The sequence below is a fragment of the Thamnophis sirtalis genome, unplaced genomic scaffold (assembly GCF_051295495.1).
Source record: "Thamnophis sirtalis isolate CommonGarterSnake01/CBP01778 unplaced genomic scaffold, rThaSir2_p1.2 scaffold_4, whole genome shotgun sequence".
In the NCBI taxonomy this organism is placed as follows: domain Eukaryota; kingdom Metazoa; phylum Chordata; class Lepidosauria; order Squamata; family Natricidae; genus Thamnophis; species Thamnophis sirtalis.
In genome coordinates, this window is record NW_028261384.1 from 51752953 (window position 1) to 51769106 (window position 16154).

Here is a 16154-nt window from a genome sequence, read left to right on the forward strand (position 1 = left end):
GCGTGGTCAAGATTTGCATACTCAGTCTCTAAGCTAATGGACTAAGTTAACTCATGATTGGATTCCCTAAGCAGCACACAGGAGAAAGTATGTTTTGTTATGAGCCCAAGTTACCATTATGTTCTAGAAGTTTTGTTGAACTGTTTCAGATTGGCTGGGAGTTCAATATAAATACAATCTGGAATGTAACAGTTGTTCTAGGGGTTTATCAACAAAAAATCTAGAAGAATCTCCAAGTAATTTTATGGGAAAGCTAGATTTATTACTAATGTATGTGACCTCATTCTTTGTAGGGCTCGCATGCTGGCCTGCTTGCTACCAGATCTTCCCTATGCCCTGCTCTACCATCAACATTATCTATACATGTGCTCCCCAAGAAAGTTCCAGCCTTGCTTTTCCTGCTCTTTACCCTATTCAAACCATTCCAGTGCAGAACAAATGTTTTAGTTTGTATCTAGAATATGAGATCCATTCTTCCCAGAAACAGACCAAAACATTCAAAATGTATTTTAATTTGGGTATGATGCACCCCACCCCCCAAAAACCCCTATTCCATTCACAGAATGGTTAATTTAGACATGTCTTATACAATGCTTTTAATAATCTCAAATCATTTTACAGTTTGCTTCTCATGCTACAACAGATTTTGCATAGTTGTTTCATAAATTGAAAATGACATACAAGTACAAGTTCCCCAAATTATTCTGGAGAGTGTTCAATATTAATGTAACCATAATAATTTTTAGAGCAAACATTTCAATAAGAAGTTGGTCTAATATAAAAAATGATGTGTCTTTAAGAAAGCTTACTTTTATAATGTTTCCTGGCCTTAAGCCACAAACAGCTTCTTCCTAGTGCTGTGATTAATGCTCGAAGTAAATTAAATTCAACATGGATATTTCTTGCAAGCATGAATGCCACTACAGTAGATGATGTTTCAATGTTCCTGTTTTCTGAACAAACTCTTAGCAGATTATTAAACAAAAGGCCATACTGGGATACATCCAGAGAGTCTGTAAGAGAAAATTTAGGAATATTTTTCAGCTATGGAGCATACTACTTTTTCCATCAGTGAAATGATGCACTGTACTATATAAACTATATAAAACATTTTTCTTATTTTTAGTTTTTATACTGATGCCAAGAACAATTGAGAAACTTATTTTCTCCCCTTCAATTTCATACAGAAACTTCTTAAATAAGAACCAGGCACGCTGCAAAATTGTTACATATATATTATATTAAGAAGCCAAATAAAAGGGCTATAATCAATCAATCAATCAATCAATCAATCATACATACATACATACATACACCGGTACTAAATCTCCCCTGTCAGTTTTTACAATCAGCCAAAATAGTGCAAAACAGGGCAACAATTTTTGTATCAAGATATCTCAAATAGCCTATTTTAAGAATGCATTAAAAATCTGGGACCAATTACTCAAATGCAATTGAAATTTCAAGGATATTCAGACCAATTGTATTGGGAAAGTTGTGGTCACTGCAGCACCACTGCCAGGTCATCATGAATTCTGATGCCCTCTGCCAGATTCTCACAAAGTCAAACCGTAAGCCAGCAAGAAATTGGAAATCACTCCCACTCCTACTGTTTTTTGTGTAATGGCCATTTTTTAAATCATTTTTGATAAGTAAATATTGACAAAGGATAATCATCTGGATCTCAGGCCTTTTCTAAGGATAGATCCTGTGGCAGAGAAGGAACAGAATCTCTGTGAATAAGTAGAACTATCTATATTAGGAAACCTGATTTATTAAGTGACTGAAAGCAGAAATATTTGCTTAAGATTTTATTTATACATTCCCAAATCACAGCACCTCTAGGTAATGAAAATTCCAATGATGCAGATTCAAACTAAAATTCTGTTGTTTTAAGTAATAAGTAACAAGTAACTAACAACTTACCACAAGTATTCTGAAAACCTGGAAGATTTTTTAAGACTTCAAATGTTTCATCATACCGGTTTTTTGTCATTAATTCAGATGCTACAGCACACAGCAGATTATGTCGATTTAGGACATCCATTTTTTCACAAGGCCATGCTGCTGTATTTATTATCCATTCTGACCCTATGGGAAGTTTAATATTAATGTTTTAAAATTGTTAGAACATACAGCAAAATACAAAATTATAGGACAAATCTCAAATAATACTAGGCTTTCTAAGTGATCTTTAGCAGAAATTTAGATTCCTAATATTCTTTGAGCTACATTACAATACTATTACATTCTTTGAGGGACTGTAATAGTATCCTTACAAAGACAGCAAGTCCTACTATTCGATCGTAGGAACAATTGCTAAAAAATTTCCGTAAGCATTACTAAAAGCAACACATCACAGGGCAAGGATACAAAACAAAGGGCATGCCTGAGTATGTTATGTAATATTTTTGAGGAGCAAGTCCATTACACAGAATGTATTAGAAACTATGAAAAGCTATTCAATTAAAATAGAACTAAAATAACAGTTATCTATGAAGTAACAAAGTTAGGTGCCAAATTTTAGATGTCTGAAGTTGTACACAAAAGTTCAGGAAAGATGTAATATTCAATTTTACACAGGTAAAGGTTTTCTTAACTTTTGTTCACTTGAGGATTCATGGAAATATACAATGTCATGAGGGAGGATGGTGTCTAAATGTTTGCATGCACTATATTTCTTCTTTATTTTGAGACTCTTTAAATAATGAAAAACATAATTGAAAAATAAGTCTTATCTCTTAATAATCCTTCTGAAATTTGTCTTTTAGATTTTAAGTTTCTATTCTAAATATATTCAAAAACTAGGAACTAAACATATCCTTTCAAATATGAATTTTATTTATTTATTTATATTTATTTATTAAGTTTGTTTCATTCGAAGGTGACTCTGGGCGGCTTATCATAAAATAAGACCATAATATTTATATAAGGAAACCCTAAATATATATTTTCTACACATATATAAATATAGAAAGCCACAATAAAAATGCAGGTTTATTTGTTTATTTATTACATGTATATGGACACATATCTCACAAGAAGTGACTTTGGACGGTGCATAGCAACAAAAATATAAAAAACAATAATCGTGTCAATAAATATGGCACACACATGAGATTCAATCAGCAACAAAGCCACCTCAAGAACTCACTGGACCCTTAAGAACCTCAGGCCTGATGACAAAGCCAGATTTTGAAGGACTTTCAGAAAATAAGGAGGGATAGAGGGGGAGAATATTCCATAAGGTGGTGCCATGGTAGAGAAAGCCCATTTTCTCAGACTCATTAAGCGTAGCTCCCTGAAAGACAGGACCCACATTATGCCTTTCTTGCTGGATCTGATGGATGAACAGATGGAATCATGGAGCAGCAGTCTTTCAAACAACTTGCCCCATACCATGAGGGGCTTTAAAAATCAAAATCAGCACCCTGATCCAGAAGCAAACTATGAATATTTATATAAGTTTTATCAATAAATCCAATGTTGTTAATTTAAATTTACCTCTCAATACCCATAATGCTCCATCAATGTTCCTACATTTGAGAAAGATTTCTACAGCAACATTAACAACCTGACATCTTGATACCGATTGCTGTGATTCCTGAAGTCCTTTAAGAAGTGTGAAGTGTATCCTTAAAGCATGAAACATATCCAGAACTTTCTTGGCCTAATGTAAAAATGGAGAAAGCAGGAATAAAAATTTTCAAACAATTTCATGCTTTTTAACATTTGGTTACACATAATTTGGTTAGCACCTTTATTAATGCTGCTGGCATGTGAAAATAATAGTTTTGAAGTTATCAATGATTCAAATGCCAACTCAATTCTACCACTGGAAATTATTTTTGGTCTATAAATTTATTCAAGATTACGATTGGATATGCCAGAATTGCACCAACATGTTCTGCCCTCCAAAGTGGGTATGTAGAAATAAAAATGCTATACTAGTGCTTCAGCAATGTTTAATAATTACTGAAACTAACATGGATTTAAAAAAATGGATTCAATAATAATTTGGCTAAGAAGGCTCCTTTATTTCAGCAATTGATTTTGCTGGGATATTTTCAAGTTAGAAAAAGTAATGAGAATATAGCACATCATGTCGATATTTTAAAAATCTATCTTATAGAAAAATGTATGCCTAGCCTTATTGCACAATCAATATAAAACAATTTAAGTTTGGAATACCTTCAACTAATCTCCAGTGCATACAACAAACAACATCAAAGACAGCATGTAATTTCCTAATTTACCAAGAAAGATTCTTGAAAGAAATTGTGCACTATAATTATGGATATATGTTGCTCTTTTCTCAATTATAGATTCTGCATATAATAGGTCAATAAATTCCATTGAGAGTAGGATTTTTTTTAACTTTGGCAATATTGCTCCTTTAAGCATTTTATTACATTATTCTAAAATTCTGACATTTCTGACACTTTTATTTCAGAATAAAATGGAATTTTGAAATACTGTAAGTTCAAAGTTTGAATTGTTAATTAAGCACATACATTGATAAAAATTTTCATCTTTTAATATTATTAAGGAAATTCAAAGCACAGACCAAACTACAATTCAGCAATGTGGGAGTTATTAATTTAAATTTTTAGGTATTTTCATCGGGGCAAGGTTGGTAAAACATGTAATTGATTTAACAGAATAACAGAGTTGGAAGGGACCTTGTTGGTAATCTAATCCAACCCCTGCCCAAGCAGGAGACCCTATACTATTTCTGACAGATGGCAGTCCATTCTCTTCTTGAAAGCTTCCAGTGATGAAGCTCCCACTTCTGAAGACAAGCTGTGCCATTGGTTGATTGTTCTCACTGTCAGAAAATTTCTCCTTATTTCTAGGTAAGAGAACAGAGAAGATACCAGGAGATGTAGAATCTTTAAAATCTTTTTTGGACGAATACATAGCCAAAACTCATGAAGTCATCCAGATATTGGGAACTAACCTTGAATTAAAAACTGACACATTGGCAAAGGAAGTTCGTGAGGAGATACAAAATTTGACAGGAGATATTAAACAGATGAAGTAGATCTTACGGTGGATAAATTGGAGAAGCAAGACAAGCTAAATTTGATGAGAGAGTTCTCTTTGAACTCTCTCATTAAGCAAAGGAACTGCAATTAAGATTTAGAGCAATCTCCCGAGCAAGGCTCAGGAGAGGATATTAGGCTAAGAATGATTTAAACCTTGGCACAGTTGACTAATTGTGAGGAAAAGTTTCTCGATCTTGAAATTGACAAGGTTTATAGTGTAAACTCAAGATCTGCATGAAAACTATTAACAGATGTCTTAGTCCAATTTGTAAGAAAAATAAGGAGAGACCATGTTCCATGTTCTGGATTGCCTCTAAACTACATCTGCACTAATGGAAAATGTGGACATAATTCTTTTGAAGGAAATTCTTGTAAGAATTCTGAGAAAAAGGAAAGCTTACTCATTTCTTACTGATATTTTGAAGAAGAGAATAATTCCCTTTCGTTGGAACAAGCTTGAGGGAGTGATACATATTGTGACCACATATTTTGTTTGAATTCTATAAAGCCAAGGATTTCCTATCTAGACATAAATTAATTTCAGAGCCAGTTGAAGCGTTGGAGATAGACAAGACTTTGGAGGTAGACCAATCCCAAAAAGTTTACACTGTAGAAGAGACAGCTGAGGTTTCTATACTGGAATTTGCTATTTCACCCAAAGATAGAAAGTAAATTTATTACATGTAATATTAATGGGGCTAACGCCCTATCCAAATGTAAAAAAATATTTCACTATTTGAGAAAACTTAATGTTGACATAATTTGCCTCCAAGAAACACATATTAGGAAAAAAGATGATGATAAATATTTAATAAATAGAAATTAGAGGAGGAATTTATTTCTATTGGGTCAAAAAAGATTAATGGAGTGGTTTTATATATAAAATGCCATTTTAAACCTAAGTCACTTCTACTAGATGATCATGACAGATTTATAATAGTGGAAATTGAATTTAATGGAATAAATGCAATAGTAATTGGTCTCTATGTGCGAAATGATGGAAAAATAATTTTTTGGCGTATCTATGGACTAACTTCTGCCTTTTTTGTTTGAAAATTGGTTTATGTTGGAGGATTGGAATGGAGGGAACTCACCACTTTGGGACAGAACATCTACTAAGGGGATCACTCTCCCAGGATAAACTACCAAAGACATTTTTTGTGATGATAGATAACTTAGTGCTAATAGACTCATGGAGGCAAAAACAAAAACCCAGCACTGCAAGAGAATATACATTCTTTTCAGAAAGACATAAATCCTTTTCAAGGATTGTTATGATATGGACCTCTAAAAATTTAGCAGCTAGAATTTTGAAAACTGATATCTTACCTAAATTTTTCTCTGATCATAATCTGGTTGCTCTGGTATTTAGAAAAAAGAGTGAGTTATCTATGGTATGATAAAGTTAAGTAAATGTTGATTTCAACAATCATTTTGTCAGACATGCTACTTTGAGAGTTTTAAATAAATATAAAAGTTTTCCACAAAGGTGCCTCTTTGGGTTTCTCCACAGGCGGCTTTTTAAAGAAAAGAAATGGTGACAAGGCCAAACTGGTAGACCTTCTTCTAACTTAGGAGACCTACCCTAAAATGTAAGGAGGAGTTAGAATCAGAAGGTGATGTTTACATGTTTACAATTAAAAGAAAGATTTAAACTAGTTTAAAAGAATTTGTTAAAAATAAATTGGATAATTTATTATATGGTAGTGATGAACATATTATTGCTAAAATCTATAAAGTGTTATTGAATTTAAATCTGGAAAATGAACAGCATTGTATGATTCAAGGGATTTTGCATATAATGTAATGCTTGAAGAGTGGGAGAAGATGTGGAATAAAGGTTTAAAGTTTACATTAAACTATAATTTAAAAGAAAAAATATAAGATGATGAATTGTTGGTATTTTACTCCAGATAAATTGTCAAGAATAAAGGTACCTCAAACGAATGTTGGAAATGAAAAGGACTTTTTATCATCTACGGTGGACGTGTGATAAAGCAAAGAAATATTGGAGGATTCATATCCTAATAAAGCAAATTCTTAAAGTGAATATGGAAAAAAACCCAGAAACTTTTCTTTTGGGTTTAATGGAACAAGACTTGAAAAAATTTGGAACACTGATGTTATATATGCTGACTACTCTACGCACAGAAATGGAAGGTCACCTTGACCCCCACAATGGATGAATGGCTGCAAAAACTGATGGACATAGCAGAGATGGCTAGATTGACTGTTCCGATTAAAGAAAAAAACACAAACACCTTTACTTTGGGTAGTAGGTAAAATGGGTAGTTTTTATTATTATGAAAAAGTAAAAAGTTGAGGGTCTTAATGCCTTATTTTACTGCACCAAAGGAGTTGGAAGTCAATGCCTTTTTTTCTTTTTCCCTTTCTTTCCCCCACTATTCCTTTCCCTTTTTCCCTTTCTAATTTCTTTAATATTTACTTTTGTATTCTCTTTGTATATTATATTATAAACTAATAAAAACTATATAACAAAAAAGGAGTACTAAATGAGTATGGTTTGCTAGCCTGTTACAAATCCATCTGATGGTGATGCTATCTATCCCACTTTTTTCTAGCTTATCAAGAAGTAGTACCTTGTTGAATGCCTTGCTGAAGTCTAAGTATATTATATCCACAGTATTTTGCTGGTCTACTAATTTAGTCACTATGTTGAAGAATGAAATAAGATTAGTTTGGCATAATCTGTTTTTATCAAACCTGTGCTGACCTAGTTATTACTTTACTCATTTCTACATGTTTAAAGATCTATTTTTTTACTAGCTTTTCCAGTATCTTTCCGGGTATTGATGTTAGGCTGATTGGTCTGTATAGTTTCCTGGGTCTGTGTTTTTCCCCATTTTTTTTTTAGATGGGTACCATATCAGTTCTTTTCTAGTCCGCTGGTAGTTCCCCAGTGCGCCAGGATTTTCAAAAGATATGCTAGAGTGCTTCTGAGATGGCATCTGCCAGCTCCTTTAGAATGCTGGGATGTAATCCATCAGGTCCCGGTGATTTATATTCATCAAGATCAGACATGTTTTCTTTTGGGGGGGGGGTATTTTAACTTTTATTTTTAGTCTGTCTTTTACAGTTATGGTTTTGGTAGGTTGGGCTGTAGTTTCTTTTTCATGCTTTGCTTTTTCTCTGCTGCCTGTTAGTTCCTTGCAATTTTCTCTTTTTAGTGGACTATTTCCTTGATTTTTTTTTGTTATTTATATGTTGAAAGACTTTTTTATTATCTTTGACTTTTGTTGCAAGTTTTTGTTCATTCTGAGCCTTTGCAGATTCTGGCTATCTGCTGATATTCTGCCTTAGTTATGTGTCTTTCTCTCCATTTTTTTGTCCTTTTTATCTTTCAGCTTATCAGAGATATTTTTGTGCAGTCATACTTGTTTCTTCTTGGATTTCTTGTTTTTCTTGTTCAATGGTATTGTGCTGGATTGGGCTTTTATGATAATATTTTTCAGTGTTTCCCACGGTTCTTGGGTTGTTTTCTCCTTTAGGATTTTCATCTAAGAAATCTCTCCCAATTTCTCTCTGAGTTTGTTAAAATCAACTTTTAAAATTTAAGACTCTTGTAGCATTGTATTCTATTGCTTGTGTTTGCATTAAGTTGAATTCCAGTATGACGCAGTCACTCTCACCCAAGGTTCCTGAAGTTTCAATTCCCTCTATCATTTCTTGTTAAGTCCAGTATGGCTTTCCCACTATGTTTTGGACAATAAAATTGTCAGGTAGGTTGGTCAGGAACCTATTCGATTTCTCACTTGGTACAGAATTAGTCTTCCCATTGATGTCAGGATAATTGAAGACCCCCATTATTATTGTAGTGTTTCCTACATACATGTTAATTGATTAGCAAAAAGTACATTTATTTTTTCTGCTTGGTTGGGTGGCCTGTAGTATACACCGATGGTCATTCTTTTTTCTTTTATATTGACCCATATGAATTCTAGGAAGTTTTTATTTTTTGTTTTGTGCATTTCTGTAGCAATATAGTGGTCTTTTACATATAGTGCAATACCACCTTCTCTTTTATGGGGTCTGTTTTTTTTAACAGTTTGAATCCTTCTTTCAGTATAAATTTCTTTATTCCTACATTCAAAATATAAATCTGTAAGAAATTATCCAACATTTTCACACCTATTGGTACCAAAGGAGATAAATATTTAAAGTATCTTAACTTTAAACTTTATTTTATACAAATATCTCAATCTCACTTGCACAAAGAAAAATGCCTTAATTCATCCCACCATATACTTGAAAATATGAAGAGTAATTTATTTTCTGTTCAACTACTGATATTGTGGTTGATGGGTATTCAATTGGAAAACATGTATGGGCTTGCAAACATGTAGCAATATATAAGATGTATCTATTGTACACCCCTCAAATGTAAAAAATTCACATAATAACCATTATGACTTTATAAGTTACCTTTGACCACTGTTGCACTTTGTAATATGAAAACATGACACTAATCCCAATCCGTCCTAATGAAGAAATGTTTCTTTCATCACGATCAGCACCAACATTAACTAAAAAAATAATAATAGTTAACTTAGATAATTAGCATTGTTTTTACATGGTACAAAGGAAATACAATTTTTGAAACAAGTATAGAGAAGTATGATGTTGGAAGCAGACAATGTACAAAAGTTGTATTTCCTCAAGAAGAAAATTATTTATTCCATTTTTTTCTTACCAAAAAAATCAAAGCAGAATATATTGAAATCTCCCTTAATTTCATCCATGCAATCCTGTAAAATTGGCTGGTGTACTAAGAAATTAAAATTCATTATTTTGTTAAGGGGGCTGAATGAAAGTGCATTCTGGAAGTTCTGCCAACTATTTATGGTTTTGAAAACATAAAACCCTGAACATATTGATTTTTTCAAAGTTTCAACTAAAACATCATCTGCAGGAATTCTGAAATTAGTTTGTGGGATAAGACGACAAGACTAGTGTATGTTGCACCTCTCTTGTTCATCCTTCACATTGCTGTCTCCTTCCCAAAGTTTTCCCTTCTCATCTTGCTCTCAGCTACTCCTTCTGCCAATGGTGTATCTCATTGGTTTGCCTGCTCCTAGTGCTTTCCCCCCCCTCCTGCCTAATCAAATGTATTATTGTTAGAGAAAGCCCTCAACTTTGCATTTTTCTCCCACTTTTTTCTCCCTAACCAGCCCAGAACCATGTTTTCCATTCAATGTAGAGTTCAGAACTTCTCAAACATGCATTTTCAATTGAAGGGCAGACTATTTAATCCATGTTCAGAATGTTTACATATCCTAATTATCAGATGCATGAACATTTATGTTCTGACCAGGCAGATTTTAAAAGCTTATAAATGGTTTTATTTATTTGCATATTGCTCATTTCCTAAAATTTCAGGCAATTCTTAAAGATTCAATGCAAAACACATACCATAAAATACAGAACATAAATTGTACCCAGAAAGCCAATAGAAATCATGCTGTTGCTCTAAATTTATTTATCAAGAAGTATGGTAGCATAAACTATGATGAGAGGAACATATTATCTTTGTCACGACTTTCCTGATCCACAAAGAGTAACAAATGGCATACTAATCTAAGCTGTGTCTCCACCTGCTATTCCAGCAGGAACCACAAGTCCTTTGGAACCCCAGGTCATTGAACCATTCCTATAGGAAAAGTGTGACTCCATCCAAGCCAATCATCAAAGATGAATAAAGTTGGTATATTTCTGGACAAACAGTATCTATTTTGCTAGGACTCAATTTAAGCTTATTTCAACCCATCCAATTTATTATAACCTTCCACCACTGGATTAAGACTTCCACAGTTTATCTGCATGACCTCTCTCCATAGTTTCATAGAGATATTAAATGGTGAGAAAAGTCCTGTGGCAATCCACATTAGAACAATCATGTGTTTGATGGGTTCCTCCCCACAATTAATTGAAATAGTGTACTTAGAAAGAAACAGAATCCTCTTAGAATGGAACCTTACTCTAATGCAGTTGGTTGAAAAGGATTGTGTACAGTATTTGTTGATATAAAATTAGACACTGAGACATCTGAAATACTAGGACGACACTTTCTCTCTAACCAGTTCCCAAAGAAATTTACACCATTGACCAATGCTTATATATTATACCCAAGTCTAAACCTTGACTTGAAATGATTTACACAATCATCTGACTTACAGTATCTTCTTCAAAGCTAATTTCATTTGGATCACCAACAGCAAGTCCATTAGATTAATTTATAGAGCTGGGTAGTAATGGATCTACTAGACAAGGCACTAGGAAGTTGAGAACACAAACTCATCACATTACACTTCATAGAGTTGTAGCTGCTCAGTTTTCAAGCAAAAGGTTGTAACTGGAGCCACTCAAACCACCTGGATCCAGATTCAGGAATGATCTTTATAGTATGTTTGTAAAAAATGGAAAAGTTAATGGAACACAGATGGGTTACTGCTTCAGAGCTGAAAATACAGGTTCTTCTGGGCCAACAGAGAACCAACAAGGTTACTACTACAAGTTCTCAAAGCAACAACAAGAAGAAACCTTGTTTGTATATAACTCTAGCAATAAGATTGCTATAAGAATTAAAATCAATTAATAAAGAAAGCAGCCACTGAGTTTTCTCTCAACAATGGAAATCAAGAAATAAAAAACAAATACCACACCTTCAGACTGATAGAAAAGAGGGTGTTTAATCTGCTGAAAAGTTCCTCGTATTTGTGTACCTTCAAAATGTACTGTAAAATGAAAGAAGGTACTTTTGTACTATCTGGTGACCTCTCTCATGAAAAAACAAAACTTCACAACCTCCCAGCAGATGATCTGCTTAAGTTGCTTGGTTGATTATAACAATTTATCTACTGTAATTCTAGATCAGAGCTTAAAATGCTGGCTTCATCATTTTAACTCCATGAAGCTGATTGGTGCTTTATTTCTGATTCTCATTTGTTGTCACACCCATAATGCAGTATTGCAGGCCACTATGTCCACAGCCTGCAGTTCAATCCTGATGGGTTAAAGACTGATTCATCCTTTCAACTTTCCAAGATCAGTAAAATGAGGATCCAGATTGTTGGGGACAATATGCTGATGTTATAAACTGCCCAGAGTGCTGTAAAAGAATATGGGGCAGTATATAAATCTAAGTGCTATTGCTAAAAGAGTTTCACATAGATTTTCCCTTCTCGGTGCTGATGACAATATCAGTGTTACTGCAAGGGAACTGACCCTAAATTGTGGCATTTTAAAGCAATCTAATATTTATAAAACCAATGGTTACCAAATTGATACTAATTAGTACTTATAGATTAACTAGTTCCATCACCGTCTTAATAAGATTCTGTAGTGGATCCTTCTAGTGTTTGTATGAAAATTTTATTTTTCTGGGAACAGAACCTACCCCTATTTTGTTTTTAGAGATAACAAAATATGTTTCTAGCTTTTGTCTCAGGTTGACCTGCAATCTGCACACTGATTAATATTATAGTTCATTAAATACTGCTTGAGCCATAAACAAAATAATATAAATTGGGATGTTTGTCAGGCCATATTTTCATGTACTAATATCACTGTCATCTTGATAAGATACATTATGTCTTATCCTGCCCTTTGGTGCTGTGGAGCATAAGTCCATGTGCTCTTTTTAGTGACAGGCCCTCAGGTACAGGAAGACAGTTATGTCCCTCCAAATCCTTCTCTTTGACTACTTAGCTCCTTCAACTATTCATTGTATGCTTTAGCTTCTAGAACAGGTGTTTCCCAACTGGAGGTACAAGACAATAATCCCAAAGGGTGCGAAAACATGGGTTTGGAAGTTTCAAAATTATAATATATATACATAATTGTATGCATATAATTATTTACTTTTTATGGAGTGCAAGAATATATCAGAAGTGTTCTAGGGGTGCATTGTATAGAAAAGATTGGGAACCCCTGCTCTAGACCCTTTATCATCTTTGTTGAATTTCTCTGCACACTTTCTATGGTTCAGAGTCTTTTTTTGTGTCATGGTGACCAGAACTGTATGCAGTGTTCTATGTGAAGCCTCACTAGTGGTGTATAAAACAGCATTATCATTTCTTGTGATCTTGAGGTTATTCTTTTATTGATGCAGTCCAGGACTGCATTGGATTTTTTTGGCAACTGCAGCACATTACTGGTTCATACTTAAATTATCACTGGAGAGCCAGGTACCATTTATTTTTGTACCTATGCATTCGGTTTTTCCTATCTAATTGCAGGATCTTACTTTTCTCACCACTAAACATCAAATTTCCTAGATATAGACCGGGAAGATAAAACCATGAATAGAAAGGATAAACACATAGATTCCCATATATCAAAATTATGTTTAGGGTTATTTGCTCCTTAGAATGAGGAAAAAACTCAGGTAACTGTCCACTGACATTTTGTAATCCAAGTTCCTGTTTTGGATTGCGGAGCAGATGCCCTTGGTGTGAGGGGCAACTGAGATGTGATCACTGCCTCTTTAACAGCAGTAATGTTGTTGAATGATTTGACAAGGATGATGGTGATCCATCTCCAATCGGAAAAGGTCCTCCATTGTAGCAGCATTGAACTGGAGATACAGCTGGAGGCTGTGAGATTTGAAAGGGAGAAACAAACTGAACCCAAGCAAGCACAAGCAAGCCCAGAAACATCTAACCCGCTACACTGGAAGGAACTTTTAAGCAGGATGTTTTATCAGATAAAAAATATATAGGGAATCTCCTATACTCACAACTATTACAAGAGAGACATAGGGGAGGCACAGTTAGAGGAACCTTCACCAGTGGTGGGATTCAAATAATTTAACAACCAGTTCTCTGCCCTAATGACCAGCTGGGTGGTCATGTGACTGGATGGGCATGGCCAACTTGATCTCACTCTTAGGAAATTTCTCCTTAGTCCAACTCATAATAAAATAGTTCAATAAAATAGCATTGTTCCAATATTTAGAATAGAATAACAGAGTGGGAGGTCTTCTAATGCAACCCCCTGCTTAGCAGAAAACCCTACAACACTTCAGACAAATGATTATCTAACATCTTCTTAAATGCACTCTTGGAGCATTTACAACTTCTGGAGACAAGTTGTTTCACTGATTGTTCTGTCAAGAAATTTGAAGAGCTCCTACAAAAATGAGAGGGGTCAATCTATTTTCCAAAGCACCAAAAGGCAAGACAAGAAACAATGGATGGAAACTAAGCAAAGAGAGAAGCAACCTAGAACTAAGAAGAAATTTCCTAAGGGTGAGACCAATCAACCAATAGCTTGCCTATAGAAATTGTGGGTGCTCCATCACACACAAGCAACACAGTTACAAGATAATTTAAAATCGTTACAATCTAATACTGTAAACTAACTCTTAAATGCTGAAAATGCAGGATCAAAATACATAAACATAGAGACATCATTGCAAACCTATTCCAAATTAATAATATCAATTCTGCTAATTAGAACATGTATTTAAAAAGACATGAGAACTCTGGCAGGAAACTCCTGCTCTGTATTAACATTTAAAAACACCTTCCCTTGTCTAATCCTATCAAGAACAAGGAAAGATTCAACCTAGAAATAAGGAGGAATTTTCTGACAGTGGGAACAATCAGCCAATGGAACAGCTTGCCTTCTGAAGTTATAGGAGCTTCATCACTGGAGGCTTCCACAAAGAGATTGGACTGCCATTTGTCAGAAATGGTATACTCTCCTGCTTGGGCAGGGGGTTGGACTAGATGGACTACAAGGCAGTCGTGCGATTCATTTTTTTTTACTACCGGTTCTGTGGACGTGGCTTGGTGGCCATGGTGTGGCTTGGTGACCGTGGCAGGGAAAGGATACTATAAAATCTCCATTCCCTTCCCACTCCAGAGGAATGTTACTGCAAAATCCCCAATCCCTCCTGATCAGCTGGGACTTGGGAGGCAGAGAATAGATGGGGGCAGGCCAGTCAGAGGTGGTATTTACCAGTTCTCAAAACTACTCAAAATTTTCGTTACCAGTTCTCCAAATCTGATGAATACCACCTCTGCTACAAGGTCCTTTCCAACTCTGTTAATCTGTAAGTTTCTAATGTTTCTGTGCTGACTGCATTCCTGCGGTTTTGTTATTGCAACTAACTATTCTCCTGTTAAATGGTTCTTGGCTGTCTGCCCAGAACTATTAACTGAAGGGAGGAAAAAAAAAAACCCACCTCTCTTTCACTTTCCCATCCCCATCCCCCCCCCCCCGTTTTAAAGGGGTTAGAATTTTTATGCTGAGGAAATGGCTATGTGGTTATTTCTTCTCCCCTCCTCTCGGTTAATTACAAATGAGCAGGAACATCTGAGGTATGTGTAAGCTATTGGAATTGTTAGGCAGGTAGGCAGGCCATGTGGTTACTTCTTCTTTTTCTTTTCCCTTCCTTTGGTTAATTACAAACAAGTAGGAAAGTCGGAGGCATATGTGACCTACTGGATTTGTTAGGCAGGCAGGCAGCCTTAACTATTCAGCTAGTTAGCAGAACTCCAAAGAGTTAATAAACAGTTCTCCTGAACTGGTGCAAAACGGCTGAATCCCATCACTGCCTTTATTTAACTTCCTGGAATAAGGCATCAATAGCTCATGACATCATTATCTTTAGGACAAGCTACTGAAGTGTTTTATATGGGATTGCTCCTGAATATTACCCAGAGATTGTATATTCATTTAACATTAGTACACTGCAAGTATTTCATTAGCTGTAGTTAATGGGGACTCAAGGACTCAGTAGATCTAAAACTCTAAGTGTCAGAGTGGGGGAGGTCAACAGAATTATTAATCTGATCTACTGGCAAAATTCTGTATAAGGAACAACTCCACTAATCCTATGCCATCATCTGGTAAACTTGCAAGATTTGTTTTTCTTGCCATGTACATGTATACACCCGAACTACAATGTTGTTTCTCTGTGTCATGTAATATATGTGGGTACACGTGTAAGTAAGTATGTATGTATGTATGTATGTACGTACGTACGTACGTACGTACGTATTTATCTTGCCATGTTTATGTTTATATTAGAGGTGGAGATCTTTTGAGAGCTGTATGCAACATAATTTAATTTTAATGTAT

At 34.7% G+C, this 16154-nt stretch overlaps 1 protein-coding gene across 2 annotated transcripts in view; it reads right to left on the bottom strand.

The window, feature by feature from the left end:
* TOPAZ1 (testis and ovary specific TOPAZ 1) overlaps positions 1-16154 on the bottom strand; it is a 70861-nt gene that overhangs the window by 15804 nt on the left and 38903 nt on the right. The window contains exons 16-20 of one of the 2 annotated variants that reach the window (XM_087712902.1): positions 13469-13660; positions 9492-9592; positions 3505-3670; positions 1927-2091; positions 810-1013 (exon numbers count right to left, since the gene is read on the bottom strand). In XM_087712902.1, the coding sequence (XP_087569028.1) occupies positions 810-1013; positions 1927-2091; positions 3505-3670; positions 9492-9592; positions 13469-13660 (828 nt within the window). The remainder of the gene's footprint in view (positions 1-809; positions 1014-1926; positions 2092-3504; positions 3671-9491; positions 9593-13468; positions 13661-16154) is intronic. The other variant, XM_087712903.1, reaches the window with a different exon arrangement.